Below are 24568 nucleotides of genomic sequence, written 5' to 3' on the forward strand. Positions count from 1 at the left end.
AGTTACAAGTCTCTGTGGAGGGGATGGTGCTGTGGTCCTGACTCGATACCAGGATCAGGATGCGCCACCTTCCCAATGCTCTCACCAGCACCCACCTCCAAGTCAGTCACTGCACCAGACCACGTTTATTGGCTCCACAGCAATAAGATACTTCATAAAGACAACAAACCATGTCCCACTAATCCCAGGGCCCTGTCCCCAGCTCAGGTTTCTTAATGGTTTTTCCACACCATTCCCAGCGCTCGGCCCTTCTCCCGTCCATCACCGCTGCTTCAGGGCTGGGATGGTGTAGCTGGGATCACCTCCCTGCTGGCCCCAATGGCTGGAAAAGCCCTTCCTGTTTATTTACAGCAGGTCTTCTGCTCCTGCCCTGCGTGCCAGAGCAAACACGATGGGGTTGGGTTGCTGTTAAGGCTCTTTGCTGCCGTGTGTCAGTCGGGGTGAAGCTGAGTGGGGCTGTGGGACAGCGGGCAGGACCATAGCTGGGGCCATCTGATCCCTTCCACCTGTTGGGGTGGTAAATTACACCCCATGGGACCTCTGCCAGCCCATAGGTTGGACCATAAGAAGAGAGAAAAAGCCTCTGGTCCCTCCCAACAAGACAACAGAAAACCCTCAGCACCCCTAAGAAGCCATAGGGAGAAACCCCCTGGCTCCATTGGGTGCTGATGAGAACGCCATCATCCCACTGCTGCTGTGTCCATCCCAATCTCCGTGCCCTGGGCTCTTCCCACAGCCTGACCAGCAGCAGTGCCCAGTGCTGGGATGGTGCCCAGCGGGAAGCCCCCGTGGCTGGGACTCCATCCTGGCTGCCAAGGCAGCTTTGGGTGAAAGTCAAGGTGCTGTCAACGACCCACAAAGCCTTAAATGGCCCAAGGGGCCCTGACGCGCATGTGGAGCAAGACAAGGAGGAGGAGGTTTGCAGGGCGCTGCCTTCTTTAGCACGGACCTGGCAAAGGACGAGGCAGCTGGTAGAAGGTCCTGGGAATGACGTTAATGAACATTTTCCATGAACCAGCTTGGCAGGAGGCAGAGGAGGGCGGGAGGAAGGCGAAGCTGGGTTACTGGGCCGACCAACAACCACCCACTGACCTTACAGGAGGGGAATGAGAGGTCCCATCCAGGCCAGCATTCCCGGCTCCTCTCCACCAGCCGTTTGTCCAGGTTGAACTTCTCAAGTGTCTCCAGGCTTGTTTCATCCCCTGCTCGATTGTTGGTTTCCTGACACTTGTGCCAAGGGACCAGCAGGTGGATAAGAGATGGGAAAATGCTGGAACATCATCCTATCTCTTTGGGCCCATGCACATCTCTCCATACACAGTGATGGAGATGAGACATAGAATCATGGAATGGTTTGGGTTGGAAGGGACCTTTAAGATCATCCGGTTCCAACCCCCTGTCACAGGAAGGGACATCTTCCACTACAGCAGCTTGCTCCAAGCCCCTGTGTCCAACCTGGCCTTGAACAAGGCCAGAGAGGCAGCCACAGTTTCTCTGGGCACCCTGTGCCAGTGCCTCAGCATCCTCACAGTAAAGAACTTCTTCCTTACATCCAATCTAAACTTTCCTTGTTTAAGTTTCAACCCATCACCCCTTGTCCTATCACTAAAGTCCCTGATGAAGAGTCCCTCCCCGGCATCCCTATAGGCCCCCTTCAGACACTGGAAGCTGCTCTGAGGTCTCCACGCAGCTTCTCTTCTCCAGGCTCAACAGCCCCAATGTTCTCAGCCTGGCTCCATACAGGAGGTGCTCCAGCCCCTGATCATCCTCATGGCCTCCTCTGGACTTGCTCCAACAGCTCCATGTCCTTCTTATGTTGGGGATAAGCTCAAGCTCTCAAGCACTTAAGTGCTTTCTATGTTTTTAAAGCTCTCTGCACATCCACGTTGTTCACCAGAGCTTTTGCAGGTGGTCCCATCTCCAAGCATCAGGATTAACTGACTGGATTGATGTCAGCCTGGTTTAACATCCCTCTTACCCACCACATCTCAGTGGTAAGTTGCTGTTGGGAAGCTATCGCTGGAGGTGGCCGAGCTGTTTCCTGATGCTGCTACGATCTGACAGCTAGGAAATAGCTTTTTCCTGATGGCTTTCTTATAATTGGGTGCAGATGGAAGCAGCCTTTCAAGGAATATTCCAGCTCCCTGTTGCTAGAACATGGAGGACAAAACATCCAGACATCATCCAGCCTGTGGAATAATGATGGACACATTCAGCTCAGACATTATCCTAAGGAATCTGATCCAAAACAGGTTTCTGCTCTCAAAACAGAGTTTGGTGCCCTAGCAAAAAGCTTGCAGGGAAGTAATGATTTCTAATGGTGCTCTCCAAATGTCCTCCACGATTTGGGATACTAAATGCTCTCTAGGATCTACCGCAAAGGCATGAATCCTCTCCCTTGGTGTTTGCAGGCAATAAAACAGCATTTGAGCTAAAGTACCTCTGGAGCTGGATACAGAATGGGATGCTGTTTGTAAACTCAGTGGGATCATCATCTTTAAGAAGCAGCAAAATAGCTGAGAGGGATTGAAGCGGACAAGGAAAAGCCTTGTCCCTGCAGCATCCCTTCTCCCTGCATGCTCAAGCCCAAACAGAAATCCACTAAGAGATGGGACCCTCTTTCATATCCTTTCTCCACCACCTCTTGCCAGATTCCTCTGAGTTGCCATCCACTCTTTCCCCTCATCTTTCTCCCTGCTTTGGGCATGCTATTCCTCTGTAACTGGAACTTCCCATGTAGCAAAATGATGTCCAAGAGCATTGCACCTCCCTAGTGCTCATGGATGTGTGGCCAGAGGCTGGATTTTCCAGGCCTGGTTTTCTGGATCCAGGTCTGTGTCCTGGGTCAGCCTGGACGAGAGTCACGCAGCTCTGACAATGCTTGTAGGTAGTTAAGCCAAGATATAAATGAAAGAAACAAGGCAAGGCAAGAGGAGGGAGGAAGAGCAGCTATGGACACTGAGCAACTCAGCCCTACTCCAACCCCAAAGCATCCAGGACCAGCTGAGCCATCACAAAAGCAAAGCCACAGACATGAGGGATCATCAAATCACATTATGGTTTGGGTTGGAAGGGACCCTTAAAGCTCATCCAGTTCCAATCCCCTGCCATGGGCAGAACACCTTCCACTGTACCCTTGAGGGACACCAGTTGTTACTGGTTTCTACTTGGACACTGACCCACTGACTACAGCTATTTGGATGCAGCCATCCAGAAGGTGAATCCCCAAGCCAGCATTCACCATTGCATGGCAATGACTACAGCATTCACCATTGCATGGCAATGTCTACAGCATTCAATCATTCCCTGCACTGCTTTGTTAAAGAACCCCATTTCCATCAGAAACCCTCCCAATCTCATCCATCACATCCCAAAACCATGATGGAGCCAGTATCACACTGACTGCAATTACCAACCCTGAATCATCACTGTGGGGCATGGAGCAAGCCAGACATCCACCAGACATCCTTTACAGAGTCATCTGCATCAGGGATGACAGGGAATTCACCACGTGTGTGGTCCTAGGTGCCTCAAGGAAGGCGTCACCCACTGTTCATGGGATGCGGCAATCATCCCAACAACGGAACAGATGGGAATGAAGGGAGATTCCAATAGGGGAAGCAAAGACAAAACCTGCTCTTTTTCACGTTCATCTACAGACACTCGGGTTGAAATCAAGGACTCTGCTTCATCAGTATATTCCCAACTTATAGCCACGATTCAGCAACTGATTTTCCCCTGAACTTCCCGATTTTCCTGTTTTGTGATGCACCTCCTTCCATGAAGATACTAAAGTACAAGAGGGAAAATCACAGACCAGTGTTTATCTAGGCACTATTATCAACTAGCCAAGGATATTAAGCAGTTTAAGTTTGCCCTGATAAGCACCATCTTTAATGTTCCATCTAAATGCTGCTGCAGATACTTCACTTAAAGTAGCAATAAGAACCCTCATTATGCTGTTACAGATAATGGTAAATAAGAGGCAACCGGAAACCCACACAGATTTTCACCATTCTATGATTCTAAATGGGTAGGATTGGGAATGGAAGAAACCTGGTTCTTCTGCAGGCTACTAAGTGTTGTCAATCAAAAGCTTCCATCACCAGCACCAACATTTCTCACCACCAGCAGCACAGCCAGCATTGCTCAGAGGAGATGCACAACGACTCAATGGCCCAAGCAAGCCAAAAGGATGCACCTGGAGAGGTTTTAGCCTGTTCCAACCCTGCCTGGTCACCATCTCATGAGCAGACCCATTACCAAGCCTACTTTATATTTTGGGTTTTAAATAAAGATTTTACTTACTAATCAGTTTGTTGAGTGAACATTTCTGCTGTGCACTATAGGAAAAGCAAATGAAACCAAGCAGGCAACTCCAGCACCCAGAGAACATCTGTCAACCAGAGCCAAAATTAAACAACATAAAGTTGCTTTTGTAGTTGATTTTCATACAGCTGCAGTGGACTATAAAAGAGCTATCAAAGACAGTGCTCTCCATCAGCTATTTCTGAATGAGGGGAGAAGGTAAGTCACAAAATGCCTTATCACAGAGAAGCAGCTGCCCCACACGAGTTATCTCCAGTGCCACCCAGACAAGCCTGCAGCAGGATCCATGGAATGGTTTGGGTTAGGAGGGACCTCAAAGCTCACCCAGCTCCAACCCCTTCCACTGGAGCAGGGTGCTCCAAGCCCCTGTGTCCAACCTGGCCTTGAGCACTGCCAGGGATGGGGCAGCCACAGCTTCTCTGGGCACCCTGTGCCAGCGCCTCAGCACCCTCACAGGGAACAGCTTCTGCCTAAGAGCTCATCTCAGTCTCCCCTTGGGCAGGTTAAAGCCATTCCCCTTGGCCTGTCCCTACAGGCCCTTGTCCAAAGCCCCTCTCCAGGTTTCCTGTAGCCCCTTTAGGCACTGGAGCTGCTCTCAGGTCTCCCCTTCCCACAGCAGAGGGGCAGGATCCCCTCCCTGAGCTGCTGCTCACGCTCTTGGGGTGCAGCCCAGCACACAGGGAGGGGTTCTGGGCTCAAGCGCTCACTGAAGCCGTGTCACGGGGAGCTTCTCCTCACCCAACACCCCACGTCCTTCTGCTCAGGGCAGCTCCATCCTCTCTCTGCCCAGCCTGTAGTCGTAGGTCATCACTGAGATGAAGAGAAAAGTTACATGAGCAACAAAATCATACAAACCTTTCTCCTCTTCCTGTTCTCTGGGGAGCCCTGCTTGCAGCCTTTCCATACTTAAAGGGGCTGATAACAAAGACAGAGACTTCTTACAATGTCCTGTAGTGACAGGACAAGGGGGAGCAGTTCTAAACTGAAAGAGGGATGGTTTACACTGGATATAAGGAAGGAGTTCTTCCCTGTGAAGGTGGTGGGACACTGGCACAGGGTGCCCACAGAAGCTGTGGCTGCCCCATCCCTGGCGGTGTTCAAGGCCAGGTTAGACACAGGGGCTTGGAGCAACCTGTTCTAGTGGAAGGTGTCCCTGCCCGTGGCAGGGGGATGGAGCTGGATCAGCTTTAAGGTCCCTTCAACCCAACCAGTCTGGGATTCACTAAATGATCATTCACATTGATCTTCACCTTCCTGTGCCAACAGGTGAAGGGGAACAAGGACCCTCAGCTGTCACTCTCCATCGTGCACTGGATAAACCCAAAAGGCATTTAACTGTGAGCTGCTAACACAGCTCATGTGGCTTTGCCTGAAGAAGTGCTTTAAACTGAATACATCGGACCCATGAAGTGAGTTTCTGGGGGGAACCTGTTACGCTTCCACCAGAAAAGGAGAAAACAACCAACCTGATGCATCATCAGCCTAGAGAAACACAAACGAGAACAAGGCACCAGCTAAGAAGAAGTTCCCACATTTGAGTTTCCTACAGAAAACCCAAGCAGCTGCCACTGTGCAAACACCACATTCCACCTGAGGGGGGGGAAAGGCTTTTCCCCAAGGAAGCCACACTTCCTCGGGCAGCACGTGCTAACCAGACCTGCCCCTGCTAGCATGAGCTTTGCCAATACTTTACATGGGTAAGGTGCAAATCAGAGCTCTGGTGAAAGGCCAAGAAACTCATCAGGAATGATGGATTTTAGGAGACTGATGGGCAGGTTAACCATAAGCATCTGTGGTGTGATGGCATCAAGCTTCACCATCAGGGATGAGGCAGGTTGTGCTGGGTGAGGTCCCTGGGAGGGGTGTGATGCTGGCAAACACCGGAGCCCCTTCTTAGCCATGATTTATGCCAGCACATCTCTTCGTGCCTTTGTGCAGCGTTGTTTAAACTCCCTGCATCTCACTGCTTAACAGTTCCCATGGGGGAACAATTTACCCACAGGCTTCAAGGCAGCTGATGGAAACAATCTGAAGATAGGTATTTAATGCGGCACGCTCACTAATGCACACCATGGGGGACAAGCTTAGTTAATACAAACCCATTTCACAGATGCAGCAGTTAGAAGGGACCAGGCTGATGCGTTTGCCTTTGCTCTGACACCTTGCAAGGGCTTCAGGACACCAGCACCAAACCCTACCCTAGGTATGGTTCTTATAAATACACTTCAATCCCCAATAAGTCATGTTTTGTGCCTGCAAAGCAAATCTCAAGGCATCTGCTCCTTGGGGTCATCTCTGGATGTAGAATCATAGGATCATTTAGGTTGGAAAAGACCATGAAGAGATCATCAAGTCCAACCACTAACCCAGCAGTGCCAAGGCCACCACTAAACCATGGTGGCCTAATGACCACTAAACCATGTCCCGAAGTGCCACATCTACACGTCTGTTAAATAATGCAGGTGGTTGTTGGAATTCCCAGGTCCAGGCTCTCAGTCACACAGATCTCAGCCCATGGCTGGCATCCAAGTATTCCAACAGCAGTCTGATATTCAGTGTGCATTATTACCCAATGAGCTCCTTTGGGCCAAGTATTAATTCCTATTCTTTCATATTAATTCCTATTATTTCATATTAATTCCTATTATTTCACATGAATTCATATTCTTTGGGTATTATTTCAGAAGCCAAGAGTGGGTGCAGCAAGGAGAATGGCTCGGCAGGGAAATAACCACCCAGAACCCCTGCCCCAAGCTGAGATGCTATCACAAGGACCCATATGGGAGGAAGAGTGAGGAACCAAAGAGAAGCTTTTACGGTAGCTCAGCTCATTAAAACATCTTTGGAAACCCCTCAGGAGCACCTGCAAGAAGCCCCATTTCCCTCTCTCTTCCCACTTCTCTCTTGAAGCTTCCTCCAGTGCAGGTGACCAGCTCAGAGGGACCAGCCTTACCCAGCATGACCACGGGGTCAGGGAGCCCCAGGCAAGGCAGCAAGTTGATTTCTGTGGTGGGCATCACTTCATGCTTCAGCTAAGACACACATAGTGGTGTGTTTAGAGATGATTGGAGCCACAGAGCTATTTGGAGCTGTATCTTTTGGAGCTTTGATTTTAAGGTCCTTTCCAACCCAAAGCTTTCTATGATTCTAAGATATTTCACCAACTGCTTCACCAAGCTGAACTTGCAGGTCCCCCCATTCCCTTTAGGAAGCTGTGGGTCCACAGGCACACCTGGGGCGGAGAAACTGGGTGGAAAAATTCCCTAACAAGAGAGGAAATGGTGAGAATGCTGGAGATCCAGGTCATAGCTCTGCTACCAGCTCCCTCCTGGAAATGATCAGTATTAGGGGTAACAGAAACTGAAACAGGGGAAGTTCAGGTTGGAGATAAGGAAGAAGCTCTTCCTTGTGCGGGTGCTGAGGCGCTGGCACAGGGTGCCCAGAGAAGCTGTGGCTGCCCCATCCCCGGCAGTGCTCAAGGCCAGGTTGGACACAGGGGCTTGGAGCACCCTGCTCTAGTGGAAGGGGTCCCTGCCTGTGGCAGGGGGGTGGAACCTTTATCCTCTGCAGTCTGAATTCCTGAAAAAGGGACTTGGGAATGCAAAGTTCAAACTTTCTCACTTGATTCTAAGCTCTTTATGAAGCCCAAGCGGGTCAGTCCCAGCATCATCTGTACGAAGAGCTCACACAGTTGGAATTAGAGCCCATGGGATGGGTCAAAGGCCAGCTCGACTTGGCCTCAGCACCCTGCAAGACATTCTAGAAAGTACTTAAGAGGTGACACTGCAACGACACCTCATAAATTATGGATAATAATGGACATTTTTGATGAAGGTCTGATAGAAACCAGAAATGGAGTTGCTTTGGGGGAACGCAAAGAGGAAAACACGACTGGGAGAAGAGCCCAAGGTGCCAAAGCCCAACACAACACCTGAACTCCTTATTACTGCCCTGAGTTTATCCGTTAGGGATGCTACTCCAGTACCACACACCTTTGCTGTCCATGCATTTGTGGTTCAAACCCCATGCAGACAGCTCTCCCCATTCCTTAGATGGGAAAAAGCAGAACAAGAGGAGATTTACTCCCACCCTCAATTATTCATAAGGAAAGGGAGGGCGCATCTTTAACAAGCCATCGTTTTATGAAGCCAGGTTCACATTTTCACTTGATTCAGTAGAATCTGATCAACTCTCTGGGGTCCATTTGAGGACTTTCTACTTGGAGGCAAAAGGCACCGACTCAGCACTTTCCTTATGTTATTTAGAGAATAAAATTAACCCTTAATGGCCCACGCTGGGATTTCTTCTCCCCCAGTTAAATATGGCCCGCTCAGCAATTTCTCCCCATCTATAATTACAGGCTGCTATCCATCATGTGGAGGAGAATGCTTCCCTGACACTCCAAAAGTGACACTGTAAGCACTTTCCCTAATAGAATAAATATTCTAAATATCTCTTTGATATTTTCATTTAAATTGGAATAGTTGAGGAAATAATTGGAGGGATCCTGCCTGCGTGGTTGGGGCTGTGCTGGACGGAGGTGGTGCTGCCTGTGTTTTCCTTTGCAGGAAGTGTTTCTCCTGCACACAGTCTCCTCCACATGCTGCCACAGAAAGTAATTAGGCACAGGATAATGTATTAGTGCTTCCCACCACTGCTGCTTTGCTTAGAGCGCTCACTTTGGGTTTTTATCCCTTCCTTTCACCTGGTTTTCGTACTTTAGTGGGTTCTCCTTGGGAAAGATTCATGGAATTGACTTGGAAGGAACCTTAAAGCTCATCCAGTTCCAACCCCTGCCATAGGCAGGGACATCTTCCACTGGAGCAGCTTGCTCCAAGCCCCTCCCTATGTCCAACCTGGCCTTGAGCACTGCCAGGGATGGGGCAGCCACAGCTTCTCTGGGCACCCTGTGCCAGCGCCTCAGCACCCTCACAGGGAAGAGCTTCTGCCTAAGAGCTCAGCTCAGTCTCCCCTCGGGCAGGTTCAAGCCATTCCCCTTGGCCTGTCCCTACAGGCCCTTGTCCAAAGCCCCTCTCCAGGTTCCCTGCAGCCCCTTTAGGCACTGGAGCTGCTCTCAGGTCTCCCCTTCAGGAGCCTTCTCTTCTCCAGGCTGACCCAGCCCAGCTCTTTCAGCCTGGCTCCAAAGCAGAGCAGTTCCAGCCCTCACAGCATCTCTGTGGCCCTTGGAAGGATGGGCTTGCTTTCAAAAGGCACCATCCACCATTGCATTTGGTTTCTAGGACAGCCTGGTGACACCACAGCGATGGGTTCCAAACACCCACAGCTTCATTTGCTGGGTTGAACCTCTGTAAACAAGAGCTACAGGGATGAAGAAAAGGAGAAGAACCCTTCAGGCTCCAGCCCAGAGCGGCACATGGATCCATGCATTCAAATGCTCATCCCAGCAACTTCCCTGGTAAAAAGCAGCTGAAATCATGGGGGAGTTAGAAACCTCCATGAGCAGCAAGTCTAAGCAAAACCATGCCCTGCTCCAGAAAAGCTGCTCTCTTTCAGGCTCTGTGTGTCATGCAGAGTACCATAAGCTGACAGACAAGGCTGCAAGTCTACGCAGGGTGCACATTAAGTCCATGTAGGATTTCAAAGCTTTGATGTAAACCAGAGGGCCCTCAGGACCTGGAGGACCATAAGGCCCCAAGGTAGATAACTAGGCAGACACTGAGGCTCAGTTCCTGGAGGCTCGGTGAGGAGGGGTTATCTTGCTGCTAAGACTGAGCCACAAGATCTAAGGCTCAAGTTTTAATCTATCACAGAGCCAGAGTGCAGAATAAGCATTAATATCTATGGGTTTAGGATGCAAAACAGGGATTCAGAAGCCTCTTCCTTCCCTTCTCATCCATTTAACTGAGCAGCTCCCAGGACAGGGGCTATCGGTTCAGGCACCAGCAACATGGACAACCCCAGGGAGGCTCTTCCCAGGGAAACACCAGCACGACGTTTGCAAGCTGCAGCCTTGGATTTGTTTCCGTCTTTTTCTCCCTGCCCATAACCCTTTGGGAAGGCACAGGACTGCTGTTCATCACATCCAGGTATTCAGCAGCTTCCAGCTCTATGGCTCCCATCGGTGCTGTAGCTCGTAAGGGAAACTGCTTGTGGCTTCAGCACAAGAGCATCCATCCCAGAACCCCAAGAGCTGGTTCCCTCCTTACCTTTTCTCCCATGGGACAATAGCCTTTGAGGAAATCCTGGCACACTTCTGCCTTCCTGGACACATACACATGGCTGTAGGGGCAGTTGCTGTTGCTGCAGATCCCCTTCAAGAAGTAGGAGCACACCGGCATCTGCAAGGGCAGAGGATGAGAAACCCCATTAGAGCTCCCCCCAGTTCATGATTAGGAACCATTCCAACACCCAGAACTGAAATAAAATAGTGCCATGTGTAAAATAAATACGTGCTTTTTGCCATGCATTGATCCCAGAGGAATTTTTAGCTCTTCTATTGGTCTCTATGCAACACAGCCCCCTGACATTACATGGTCCCAGTGTATATACACACAGGGGGTGAACACGCTCGCCTTAGCATCCTTCAGGATCCTGGAGAGGGGGTGAAAGACATGAAACTGGCACCAGAAAGAAAACTGCCTCTGTACAACACAAGGAAATGATGGGGGAATGGTAACAAACGCTGTTATCACAAGGACGCATGGAGCAGGTTCATCTGCTGCTGATACTCTCCCAACTAACCTTGAAGAGCAGGAGCGACTGCTGCCAGGGATCCTTGCTGGCAAAAGGCATTAAGCCAAGCTCACTGTTGCATGCCTGAGGATGGAGAACACTCTTCCCAAGGGATGATGCAGTGGCTGTGATAGCAACAGCAGTGCAGGGCTCACACCAGCTTGACTGCACTCTCCCACAGCAGGTTAATCATAGAATCATGGAATGGTTTGGGTTGCAAAGGACCTTAAGATCATCTAGCTCCAACTCCCTGCCACAGGCAGGGACACCTTCCACTGGAGCAGGATGCTCCAAGGCCCTGTGTCCAACCTGGCCTTGAGCACTGCCAGGGATGGGGCAGCCACAGCTTCTCTGGGCACCCTGTGCCAGCGCCTCAGCACCCTCACAGTAGAGAACTTCTTCCTTATCTCCAACCTAAACTTCCCTTGTTTCACTTGGAACCCATCACCCCTTGTCCTATCACTACAGTCCCTGATGAAGAGTCCCTCTCCAGCATCCTTGTAGCCCCCTTCAGACACTGGAAGCTGCTCTGAGGTCTCCACGCAGCTTCTCTTCTCCAGGCTGAACAGCCCCAATGTTCTCAGCCTGGCTCCATACAGGAGCTGCTCCAGTCCCCTGCTCATCCTTGTGGCCTCCTCTGGACTTGCTTCAACAGCTCCGTGTCCTTATGTTAGGGACATCAACCTGCAGCTGTGCCTGGGATTGCCCCAGCCCAGGCGCAGGATCTTGCGCTTTGCTCATTAAACTCTTTCTGGCCATTGCAAAGGCCAAACCAGCATCCTGAGGTGTCCCCTCTATTTGGCAACTCCATGGATACGGAGCTGCTGCAGGATGCAGAGCATGTGGTTAGAGAAATGCCCCCAAAGTTGGGTCCTAGCAAGGGGGAAGTGTTTCCACCTCTACAAGCATTTTAGGGGGGCTGCCTCGCACCAAGTGCTGCGAGCGATGTGACGATGCCTGTCCCTGTGTGCTGCAGGAGGGATGCTCCAGGAGGGAAGGAAAGGAGGAAGAGACCCTGGTATCCTGCTGCAAGCAGTCAAGGAAGAGAGTGGTTACTGACAGAGCAAAGCCCTTCTCCTGAAGCTTCAGCATCGCAACAGCCGATGTGGGTAACAAGAGCAACTGAGGAAGGATCCTCCTCGTCCTCCAAGCACAAACTTCACCTTCCGCCAGCTGTTACAATTAAAAACAGATTACCAGCCCGCTGTGATATCCCAGCATCTTTAACTCACCGGCTACCACAGATAACTTCCCAACCCGACAAGTCAGCTGCCAACGGGATCATGCACTTCCCGAAGCCATCGCAATGGTCCAGCTCCTCCTGTTTAATCCCTTGCTGCTCGCCTACATGCTGGATTCCCTTCCTGCTCGGTCCTGCATCCCTCCCTCTGCCCAGGGGTAGCATCTCAGTCCCAGCAGTTTGAGCAACCCCAAACTAATATTTACAATCCTGCAATGAGCCCAGTGGAGGCTATCTGGAAACAATCCCTTTTTCCCTGAAGGGCACATTAGGGTTTGAACTCATTTGGCTCATTCCAAGCAAAGAGAGATCGAGAGGGAAGCCGAGAGGAAAGAAAACAAAGGGTGCTTTAAAAGAGAAGAGTTTATTTTTAATTGTCTTTTAACTGCAGGCATTAACATAAAGGACAGGGCTCGGGGGCTATCTGGGTTTGGTGCTGGTGGTGTGACCGTAAATGATTCCCTTAATGTAGTTTTTGATCTAGAGCCCAAATTAGCTCTAATAAAAAGGGGTAATAAAGGCAGCTCTGCTACAAACCTCAACTCCTCCTCGCTGTCAAGCCCGAGCCATTATCAAGAGGAAGCAGCACTCTCATTTCAATTAACCTTGTTTGCACCCCACTACGTCCACACAAATAACAATAACATTAATTCAAGGCAGTGGTGCGGGGCGTCCGTATTAGACAGCTTTTGACTCCGAACACGCTTTGGAGGCAGCAGCTAATGAACCCGAAACTCCACGTGAAGCTCCAAATTGCTCACAACAGAGTTTTGAAGCTCTATTAGGGAGAAAAATGCTGATTCTTTGCGAGTTCCTCAAGGGGAAAAGCTGTTGTAGCAGCAGCGGGCGGGTGCCCCAGTCTTAGCCTCTCGCTAACCTTCACTCACAAACCCATTCATTCACATTTACTGGTGTCTCTCAATCACTGGGAGGTGCTGGCGGATCAGCCCCGTCACAGAGAAATCCCTTTTGCCTGAGAAAGTGGTGAACGCTCAACCAGAGAGAGTCCAGAGGAGGCCACGAGGATGCTCAGGGGCTGGAGCTCCTCCTGTATGGAGCCAGGCTGAGAACACTGGGGCTGTTGAGCCTGGAGAAGAGAAGCTGCGTGGAGACCTCAGAGCAGCTTCCAGTGTCTGAAGGGGGCTACAAGGATGCTGGAGAGGGACTCTTCATCAGGGACTGCAGTGATAGGACAAGGGGTGATGGGTTCAGACTGAAACAGGGGAAGTTCAGGCTGGAGATAAGGAAGAAGTTCTTTACTTTGAGGGTGCTGAGGCGCTGGCACAGGGTGCCCAGAGAAGCTGTGGCTGCCCCATCCCTGGCAGTGCTCAAGGCCACGTTGGACGCAGCGGCTTGGAGCACCCTGCTCCAGTGGAAGGTGTCCCTGCCCGTGGCAGGGGGGTTGGAACTGGATGATCTTAATGTCCTTTCCAACCCAAACCATTCTGTTATTCTATGATCACTCTGATGGATGCTGAAGGCTCTGCCCTGCACCCTCTGCAGAGCAAAATTCCACGACCACCTGCTTTCCCTCTCCTCCAGGCTCCTTTTTCCATTGCCAGAGGGACAGTTTGGATTTTGAAAGCATCTGCAAAGCTTTGTGCACATCTGGAGCACCCTCATATGCCAGAGACCATCCTCTGCTTGGAACAAAGATGGGGAAAAGCAAGTATGGGAAAGCTGAACTCATGCAGCTTTCCCATAGAAAACAGAGGGATTGTCCCCATTTTTCATCAGAGAAACTGAGGCACAGGATCGTCCCAAGGTTGGCCAAGAGTTTTGTCCTCAAACCAACAGCTAAGCCCTGCAAGACCTTGGTCCTTCACCCTGCGGACTGGATACAGGGCCACATCCCTAGGGACTTCCCATTGAGGTGGGATACACAACAATAACCTGAAGCTTCTGTGATGAGGAGGTTGTACAGTGTCCCCCCCATAACCACAACATTCTGAGGGTGAACTAATGGGGCATCAGCAGAACTGGGGACGCCCCAAACCACAACTGACATCACATCACCATTAACCACCACAACAATTCCATTCATCACATTAAAACCCCAACTCAGCCAAAACCAAGCCTCCCTTCCAATCCTTCATCCCAGGAAGAGGTGGGATCAACTCCCAAAACACAGAAGGGGGAGGGAAAACGGGGTATTATCTCTACTGAGCAACTTCATCTGCCTTTCTCCTCCACTGATAAATGAGGCTAACACCACCTTTGCTAGCGATCACCCGGGTTAACAGGGAGTCCAGGAGTCGAAGAGCAAAGCGGCCGCTTGCTTTGGGTAGCAGCATCCCTACAGCCATAAATCACCCTGAAACAAGCTTGAAATCCACAGAAGAGGCTGTTTCTCTTCCAGCCTGTGCTGATGACAAGGTGGTGAGTGGAGAGACCTTTGAACCATCCCTGGGGTGCCTCATCCTCCTTCTCTCAGGTGAAAAGAGCTACAGAATCACAGAATCACAGAATCACAGAATCCCAAGGGTTGGAAGGGACCTCAAAAGATCATCTAGTCCAACCCCCCTGCAAGAGCAGGGTAACCTACAGTACATCACACAGGAACTTGTCCAGGCGGGCCTTGAATATCTCCAGTGTAGGAGACTCCACAACCCCCCTGGGCAACCTGTTCCAGTGCTCTGTCACTCTTACAGTAAAGAAGTTCTTCCTGATGTTAACGTGGAACTTCCTATGTTCCAGTTTACACCCATTGCCCCTTGTCCTATCACTGGATATCACTGAAAAAAGCCTAGCTCCATCATCCTGACACCTACCCTTCACATATTTGTAAACATTGATGAGGTCACCCCTCAGTCTCCTCTTTTGCAGACTAAAGAGACCCAGCTCCCTCAGCCTCTCCTCATAAGGGAGATGTTCCACTCCCTTAATCATCTTTGTGGCTCTGCGCTGGACTCCTTCAAGCAATTCCCTGTCCTTCTTGAACAGAGGGGCCCAGAACTGGACGCAATATTCCAGATGCGGCCTCACCAAGGCTGAGTAGAGGGGGAGGAGAACCTCTCTTGACCTACTAACCACTCCCTTTCTAATGCACCCTAAGATGCCATTTGCCTTCTTGGCCACAAGAGCACATTGCTGGCTCATGGTCATCCTCCTATCCACCAGGACCCCCAGGTCCCTTTCCCCTTCACTACTTTCCAGCAGGTCAACCCCCAACCTGTACTGGTACATGGGGTTGTTCTTCCCCAGATGCAAGACTCTACACTTGCCCTTGTTAAATTTCATCAAGTTTCTCCCCGCCCAACTCTCCAGCCTGTCCAGGTCTCGCTGAATGGCAGCACAGTCCTCTGGTGTGTCAGCCACTCCTCCCAGTTTTGTGTCATCAGCAAACTTGCTGAGGGTGCACTCAGTTCCCTCATCCAGGTCATTGATGAAAATATTAAACAGCACCGGTCCCAGCACCGACCCCTGAGGAACTCCACTAGTCACAGACCTCCAGCTAGATTCTGCGCCATTGACCACAACTCTCTGCCTTCTTCCTTTCAACCAGTTCTCGATCCACCTCACTACTTGATCATCAAGCCCACACTTCCTTAGCTTATCTATGAGGATGCTGTGGGAGACAGTATCAAATGCCTTACTGAAATCAAGAAAAACTACATCTACCGCTCTACCATCATCCCTCCACCTAGTCACTTCCTCATAGAAGGCTATAAGGTTGGTCATACATGACTTCCCCCTCATAAAACCATGTTGGCTGTTCTTAATGACCCCCTCATCCTTGATATGCCTAGTGATGGAGTCAAGAATAAGTTGTTCCATCATCTTTCCAGGGATGGAGGTAAGGCTGACCGGTCTATAATTACCCGGGTCCTCCTTCTTGCCCTTCTTATAGATTGGTGTGACCTTTGCCATCCGCCAATCCTCAGGCACCTCGCCCGTTTCCCACGACTTACCAAAGATGATGGAAAGTGGCCTAGCAATGACCTCCGCCAGCTCCCTCAGCACCCGTGGGTGCATTCCATCCGGACCCATCGATTTACAGATGTCCAGTTTGCATAGCTGATCCCTAACCCAATCCTCATCTACCAAAGCAAACTCCTCCTTTGTCCTGACTCCTTCTGGGGCTATAGAAATCCGGGGCCCTCGGGGACAGTCTGCAGGAGTAAAGACAGAGGCAAAGAAGGCATTCAGCACCTCTGCCTTCTTTATATCCTCTGTCTCCAGGGTACCCACTTCGTTCAGCAGTGGGCCTATATTGCCTCTTGTTTTAGTTTTATTTGCCATGTATTTGAAGAAGCCCTTTCTATTGTCTTTAACCCGACTAGCAAGATTGAGTTCCAAGGAGGCCTTAGCTGTCCTAATTGCCTCCCTACATCCTCTAACAACTGTCCTATATTCCTCCCAAGCGGCCAGCCCCTCCTTCCATAATCCATAGATTCTCCTTTTCCACTTGAGTTTGCCCAGCAGCTCCTTGTTTAACCACGCCGGTCTCCTAGATCCCTTACTTGACTTCCTACTCATTGGGACGCCCCGATCCTGAGCTTGGAAGAAGCGGTCCTTGAATGCTAACCAACTATCTTGAGCCCCTTTACCGCCTAGTACACTTTCCCATGAGACTTCCCTTAGCAGTTGACTGAAGAGGCCAAAGTTGGCCCTTCGGAAATCCAGAACTGTGGCTTTGCTAGGTATTCTATTCCTCCCACACAGGATCCTAAACTCCACCATCTCATGGTCACTGCAGCCAAGGCTGCCATTGACCGTCACCACTTCGACCAAACCCTCCTTGTTGGCGAGTACTAAATCTAGCAGCGCTGCTCCCCTAGTTGGTACGTCCACCATTTGCATTAAGAAATTATCATCAATGCACTCGAGGAACCTCCTAGACTGTGAATGACTGGCTGTGTGAGTCTTCCAGCAAATATCGGGGTAATTAAAGTCCCCCACGACGACTAAGGCATGTAGTCGCGAGGCTACTTCCAGTTGCCTGTAGAAAGCCTCATCAACTCCTTCGTCCTGATCAGGAGGTCTGTAATAGACCCCCACAACTGTATCACCCGTGCCAGTCAGCCCCTTGATTCGTACCCACAGACATTCCACTTGCTCCTCATCCGACCCCGGACAGAACTCAATACATTCTAGTTGCTCTCTCACGTAAAGAGCAACTCCACCACCTCGCTTCGCTGACCTATCTTTCCTAAAAAGGACATAGCCATCCATGACCACATTCCAGTCATGTGAACTGTCCCACCATGTCTCTGTAATCGCCACTAGATCATAACCTTTAGCCCGCACACAGATTTCTAACTCCTCCTGTTTATTCCCCATGCTGCGTGCATTGGTGTACAGGCATTTCAGGGAGCCAGTCCTAGTACTCTTTTTCCCCTGCGGGACAGGGTCTAAAGAGCTATCCTTTCCCACAAGTGAAACAAGAGATTGATAGTCCTCCTTAGCCCGCCATCCTTCAATCCCTAGCATGTTCCTCTTGGGCTTGTCCCCAACAGGCCCAGTTAAATCCCCTCCCCCCTTCCTAACTAGTTTAAAGCCCTGTCAATAAGCCCTGCTAACTCCTGCCCCAAAACCCTTTTTTTTCTCTGGGACTGGTGTATCCCGCCTGTCACCAGCAAACCAGGTGTCCCATACAGCAGCCCGTGACTGAAAAACCCAAACCCCTGCCTTTGGCACCAGTCACGTAGCCATACATTAACCTGCAGAGTCTTCTTATATATCCCTTCACCCTCGCTTGCAACAGGTATGGAGGCAAACACCACTTGCGCTCCAGACCCTTTAACCAGCCGTCCCAGGGCCCTGTAGTCTCTCTTCATTGCCCTTACGTTCCTCGTAATAATTTCGTCACTGCCAACCTGAAAAACCAGCAGCGGGTAGTAGTCAGACGGCTGCACCAGTTCAGAGAGCTTCTTTTTAACATCTCTAATCCGAGCCCCAGGCAGGCAGCAGACCTCCCTGTGGGGTGGATCCGGTCGACAAATGGGCCCTTCTGTTCCCCTCAGAAGGGAGTCACCCACCACAATTACTCTTCTTTTCTTCTTGGTTGGGGAAGTTCTGAGGCATGTGGGTGAGTGACTAGCCCTGGGTGACTCACAAGATAGATTTGCCTCACCATCTCCATTCACCTGGCCCTGAATTTCCAAGACCTCGTACCTGTTATTCAAGGGCAACTGGGAGGGAGGAAGGGATTGTGAGGGTTTTCGCTTACCTCTCCGAGGAGGAACCTCCCTCCATCCATCCTTGTCCATTAAGCTCTCTCCTTCTGTCTGATGGTAGGAGGGAAGGGGATCCATAGCTTGTTGAACCACTTCCCTCTGCCCTTGCCTTAGGGTGTGGTTCCACCAATCTATTTCACTTTCACACTCTCTAATGGCTCTCAACCTTTCTACCTCCTCCCTCAGTTCAGCCACCTGCCCGAGCAGGTCATTTATTTGCTCACAGCGAACACAAGCAGTGTCACTGGCTCCCTCCAATACAAGTGCCAGGCTCAGGCATTCGCTGCAGCCAGAGACCTGCACAGCTGCATGTCTGCAGGAAGGCTCAGTCTGGATACCCACATTAGTACTCACTGCAGCTTTCGATCGTGTTGTAACCATGATCTATCTGGTCAATCAATCCGTCTACGTCCCTCAGCACTCCTTCCCCCTCCTGTACTCCAGGCGAGTCCTCTCGATGAGGCGGATGGAACGCTTCCCTGCCCGCTCGCCTGCCCGCGCGCCTGCCCGCGCGAACTGCCGCGCAAACTGCCTCGACCCTCTGCCTCGACGCTCTCTGTTTGCCGGCTCTGTTCGCCGCGCTCCTGGTCGCCGCGCTCCCTGGGAAGGTTTTTTTAGCCACTCCCAGCTGGTGCCACTCCTCCTGGCTCCGCCCCCTGTGAGTCAGCCCCTCGCGGGAGCTGAGCTTCCGAGTCCTGGGCAAGTCCTGTTCAGGACTTGAGGCTCCCTCCTCAGTGGCTCTTGTCGCTCTGAGGTGAGGCTCCTGGACGCTGATCTCTCCCCTCTCCGCTCCGGTGTTGCAGGCGTCCTCTCTCAAGCTACTCACCTCAGCAACTGATCGAGAGTGGCCCTTGATGGCCGGTTTGAATCTGACACCGAGCCTCCTGGCTCCGCCCCCTGTGAGTCAGCCCCTCGCGGGAGCTGAGCTTCCGAGTCCTGGGCAAGTCCTGTTCAGGACTTGAGGCTCCCTCCTCAGTGGCTCTTGTCGCTCTGAGGTGAGGCTCCTGGACGCTGATCTCTCCCCTCTCCGCTCCGGTGTTGCAGGCGTCCTCTCTCAAGCTACTCACAGACTGGTTGGAATTGAACAGGGATGGGGCAGTCACAGCTTCTCTGGGCACCCTGTGCCAGCGCCTCAGCACCCTCACAGGGAACAGCTTCTGCCTAAGAGCTCATCTCAGTCTCCCCTCTGGCAGGTTAAAGCCATTCCCCTTGGCCTGTCCCTATGGGCCCTTGTCCAAAGCCCCTCACCAGGTTTCCTGTAGCCCCTTGAGGCACTGGAGCTGCTTTAAGCTCTCCCTGGAGCCTTCTCCAGGCTGAAGAAGAAGTCACTGGCCCCATATTCACTCCCAAATGGATACAGCAACAGCCAGTCCCTTTGCAAAGCTTTCTTCTTTCCTGGCTTCTTTATTTCTGAAGTCTAACTATCTGTTATAGGAAGGGAAAAAAGCAAACCGGCCTTTTTCCCTCCTATCAATTCTCATCCCCATCCCTCCTCTGACACGCCACGAGGCAGGGAGTACAGCTGTCCCCAGCCTACCTTCTCTATTTTATATACTCGTGATTAAGTGACTCTGAAGAGAAATACATGTAAAAACCATCTGGTGCTTTGTGGCTGGTTCAGAGCAGCTCTGTTCACTGCCAGGATAACTTATGAGCTCCCTGCTGACAAGGAACGTGCCTCAGGCAAATGGAGCAAACAGAAGACAAGAGAACTGTGCTCCTGAAGGCAAGCGCTGCTGGAGAAGGTGCTGTCCCAGACCCTGATGAGACCTCACGTCCCATGGGATAAATCCTTCACAGGTCACTAAACGCACTGCAATTACCCCATCCTTATAGTTGCAATGGAATTGCTCCATCCTTGGCAGTGTTTAAGGCCAGGCTGGACACAGGGGCTTGGAGCACCCTGCTCTAGTGGAAGGTGTCCCTGCCTGTGGCAGGGGGTTGGAACTGGATGAGCTTTAAGGTCCTTTCCAACCCAAACCATTGTATTATTCTATTACCTCCATGATGCTGTGGATGGGGAATGGAGGATGGCGATGTCTGAGAGTGGGGAGAAGAAAGTGTCATAATGACAGTTCACATGGTACAGGTTAAATAAACAAAGCGTGAGTAATTCAAAGCAGCACTTCCAGATCCAGGCAAGCTCTCTGGCTTTCTGGCCCTGTGGAGAAGGACTTGGGGGTGCTGGTCGATGAGAAAATGAACATGAGCCGGCTGCAGTGTGCGCTCGCAGCCCAGAAACCAACCGGATCCTGGGCTGCATCCAAAGGAGCGTGACCAGCAGGGCGAAGGAGGTGATCCTGCCCCTCTGCTCTGCTCTCGTGAGCCCTCACTTGCAGCACTGTGTGCAGTTCTGGTGTCCTCAACATCAGAAGGACATGGAGCTGTTGGAGCAAGTAAAGAGGACACCACGAGGATTATCAGGGGCTGGAGCAGCTCCTGCATGAAGATAGGCTGAGGACACTGGGGCTGTTCAGCCTGGAGAAGAGAAGCTGCGTGGAGACCTCAGAGCAGCTTCCAGTGTCTGAATGGGGCTACAAGGATGCTGCGGAGGGACTTTTCATCAGGGACTGGAGTGATAGGACAAGGGGTAACGGGTAATGAGTTAAAACTGAAACAGGGGAAGTTCAGATTGGGTATAAGGAAGAAGTTCTTTACTGTAAGGGTGGTGAGGCACTGGAATGGGTTGCCCAGGGAAGTTGTGAATGCTCCATCCCTGGCAGTGTTCAAGGCCAGGTTGGATGAAGCCTTGGGTGACATGGTTTAGTGTGAGGTGTCCCTGCCCATGGCAGGGGGGTCAGAACTGGGTGATCTGGAGGTCCTTTCTGACTCAAACCATTCTATGGTTCTGTAATTCTATCTCATCCCAACAGCAGAGCAGGTCACAAACAGTGACACTGGCTGGGGTTTCGATACTCTGGTGGGATTAACCTCATTGTTGTTGTCTGGGTGATCCTTTGTAGCAGAGAAATGATGCTCCACATCCATCCCACAAAGCTGAATGTAAACAGGGGCCTGAAGCACATCCCAGCTCAGGACCCACAGCTACACTTAACCTTCAGCACCAACTTCATCTCAGTTTCAACACTTGAGGTCTCCAAAGCTACATTCTACTGGAGATCCAGCTGCTGAATGGAGCTTCAGCTGTTAAATCACCAACTGATAATCACTAAAAGCAAACCTAATTATTTTTCCACCTTGCTCCATGTAATAAAACTGCAGACCCTCAAATACATCAAGAGGGTTGAAACCCATGATGAACTCAGAAGCTGTTTCGCCACTTGGTTTCACTGCCTGGCTTCTTAGAGAGGTTAATTTATACTTCCAAGTTCTGGGATGTTAAAACATCCTCCTTCGATGCCAGCACAGGGTGATTTAAAAGGGTGAGTGATCTCAGGGAAGGGTGATCTTATAGAGGTAGCTAAGGTTTAGACACAACTAAATGCTGTTCCTGTGCTCCTTCTCTGGGATACTTGAAGTTTAAACACTCCTTAACCCAACACACATTACCCAACACAAGTGCTCTGGTTTCCAATCTGCTGCTTAATGCATCCATGTATAACACTCACGTATCAATGCACAGCATGCATTCATGTATTCAACCCTCATGCCAGTTGAAGAGACCCTCCTTGCTCTCACAACCCCATCACAGAATCATAGAATGGTTTGGGTTGGAAAGGACCATTCAGTTCCAATCCCCTGCCACGGGCAGGGACCCCTTCCACTAGAGCAGGTTGCTCCAAGCCCCTGTGTCCAACCTGGCCTTGAACACTGCCAGGGATGGGGCAGCCACAGCATCCCTGGGCACCCTGTGCCAGCGCCTCAGCACCCTCACAGTAAAGAACTTCTGCCTTATCTCCAGCCTGAACTTCCCCTGTTTCAGTCTGAACCCATCACCCCTTGTCCTGTTGCTACAGTCCCTGATGAAGAGTCCATCATGAGCCTGAACAGCCTGGCAAGCAAACTCAATGAGGTGGACTTCCCTACAACCACCAGTGTCCGCTCGCTCATACAGCCACACCACATCCTTGGGAAGCCCATACAGACCTTGTCTTTGGACACCTTGTGGGAAAAGGAACAGGTCCCATCCGTCTTCTTGCAAGTGCCACGGAGAAACCTGTAGAGACACCAGAAGGAGAGGGCTGAGCACAAGACGGATCACAAAACACATGGTTTTAAACACCAAGCATCTGCCTTGTCCCATTACCAGGTGTACCCAAGGCCACAAACACAACTGCTGCCAAGGTCACTGTTAAAGGCCATTTCATGCCCTAAAATGCTAAAAGTCCTTCTTGTTGGAAGAGCAGTTGATGCTTCCTGATAGATTTTGTTCTTTCATTGTATTTGGCAGCTCATTTGTAGGTAGAACAAGGCCCAAGGTTCAGAGTTGATGCTCTCAGAAAGAGAAAGGTCCTTCCTAGAGCCCTGATGACACCAGATGCTGGATAAACCACAAGGAGGACCTCCAAGTGTGTGTGGCCAACAACCAGGAGGTGAAGAGACAGGGACACAACCAAGATCCCAAAGGACATGAGAATGTTTGGACTCAGAAGTTTTAGTACGAGCTACCAATGTGACAGCAGAATAAAGTACATGTTATCATGGGGAGAGTGCTGGTCTGAACCCCCCAAAGGAGAATCCAGGGGTATGGGAGGTTGTGGAGCACAGAATATGCTTTACTTATAAATCTGGGTAAATTTAGAGATGAGCATGGAGAGATCCATTAACTGAGCTGAACAAAGTATAAATGGGAACATACAGATGGGAAAACCAGCTTGATGGCAACGAAGTTTGCAGACTGTGATCACAGCATAGCTACGTGCAACTCCTCAATACACCCAGGTCTGCAAGTTAAAGGACACCTTAAATCAAAAGCAGACTGAGAAAAATAAGAGATGATAATGTCAAACTAAAGAAGAGGGATGGAGCTGGAAGGCACCAGGGTAAGGAGACAAAGGGCTGGGAGAAAATCAGTGTTGTCCTCTAGTGATCCACTGAAATGGGGCAGGATGGAGACTCAAAAGACCTCAAGGTCCAGGAATTCCTAAAGTATGCAAGGAGCAAAGCCCAAAAGCAGCTTTGGTAACCAACATAAGAAGAAAAAGGGATTCTGAAAGAGGGGAGATTTAGATTAGACATTAGTTCTTTACTATGAGGGTGGTGGGACACTGGCAGAGGTTGAACAGGGAAGTTGTGGCTGTCCTATCCCTGGTAGTGTTCAAGGCCAGGCTGGACAGGGCTTGGAGCACCCTGCTCTAGTGGAAGGTGTCCCTGCTCATGGCAGGGGTTTGGAACTGGATGAGCTTAAGGTCCTTGCCAACCCAAACTGTTCTATGATTCAAAGTGAGGACTCAGTAGCTGGCATCCCTTGTCCTCTTTGTCACCAGAAGTAAACCTGACCAGATAGCGAGGACGTAACCATCTCCATGCTCATGAGGATATGTTATAAGAGAATAAGGAACCAGTTAAAAACCCAATAATCACCTTTCCCTCCTCTATGATCTCCCATCGAGCTTTGTGCAACCTCCAAATGATTCCAGCACGGGAGCAATTGCACAGAGAAATGACTCAAGATGTTCATCAATGGAGTTGGCTTTTCTTCACTTTTTAAATGACATAGAATGCAGTTTAATCATGTGTTGGGCAGGAATAATGAGCTGGCACCATGGATCAGCTCTCCTGCAATATATTATCAAGACTTGTAGCTGCACAGAGACACAGGCTGAAGGATTCAAACCTGTTGCATGGATCTGAGAAGTGCTGCTAGAAGAAATCACCTAGTGTATGGTCAGTGCAGGCTCTTAAGTCAATCACATCTGCACTGCTCCAGTATCTGCATCAGGTATTACCCAGGACTCATAAACTCATTCATGTCAGATGGTCTCTTAGAGAACTGGCTACATGGTTTAGGTTCTGCATTCCACCTGGCAATCCCTGATGGCATCCTCAACCTCAGAGCAGTGAGTACATCACTAAGGACAATTATTCTGATTAAAAACTTTTTAATTAACTCTTAAATCACTACTCTGAGTTTTGAATAATTTCAGAGCTTCTGGACTATGCTATGGAGGGTTAATTAAAGGTGCTGGTGATAGGACATGTTGCTGCTGGAGCATGTCCAGAGCAG

The 24568-nt window shown here is 50.5% G+C and overlaps 1 protein-coding gene across 3 annotated transcripts in view; it reads right to left on the reverse strand.

Annotated features, from left to right (window-relative positions):
* The window catches only part of ZC3H3 (zinc finger CCCH-type containing 3), a 165152-nt gene that overhangs the window by 18568 nt on the left and 122016 nt on the right, over nt 1-24568 (reverse strand). For all 3 annotated transcript variants that reach the window (XM_065669073.1, XM_065669072.1, XM_065669071.1), the window contains exons 8-9: nt 22489-22558; nt 10497-10628 (exon numbers count right to left, since the gene is read on the reverse strand). In XM_065669073.1, coding sequence (XP_065525145.1) covers nt 10497-10628; nt 22489-22558 — 202 coding nt within the window. The remainder of the gene's footprint in view (nt 1-10496; nt 10629-22488; nt 22559-24568) is intronic.

This window comes from Lathamus discolor, chromosome 2 (genome assembly GCF_037157495.1).
Source record: "Lathamus discolor isolate bLatDis1 chromosome 2, bLatDis1.hap1, whole genome shotgun sequence".
Lineage (NCBI taxonomy): Eukaryota > Metazoa > Chordata > Aves > Psittaciformes > Psittacidae > Lathamus > Lathamus discolor.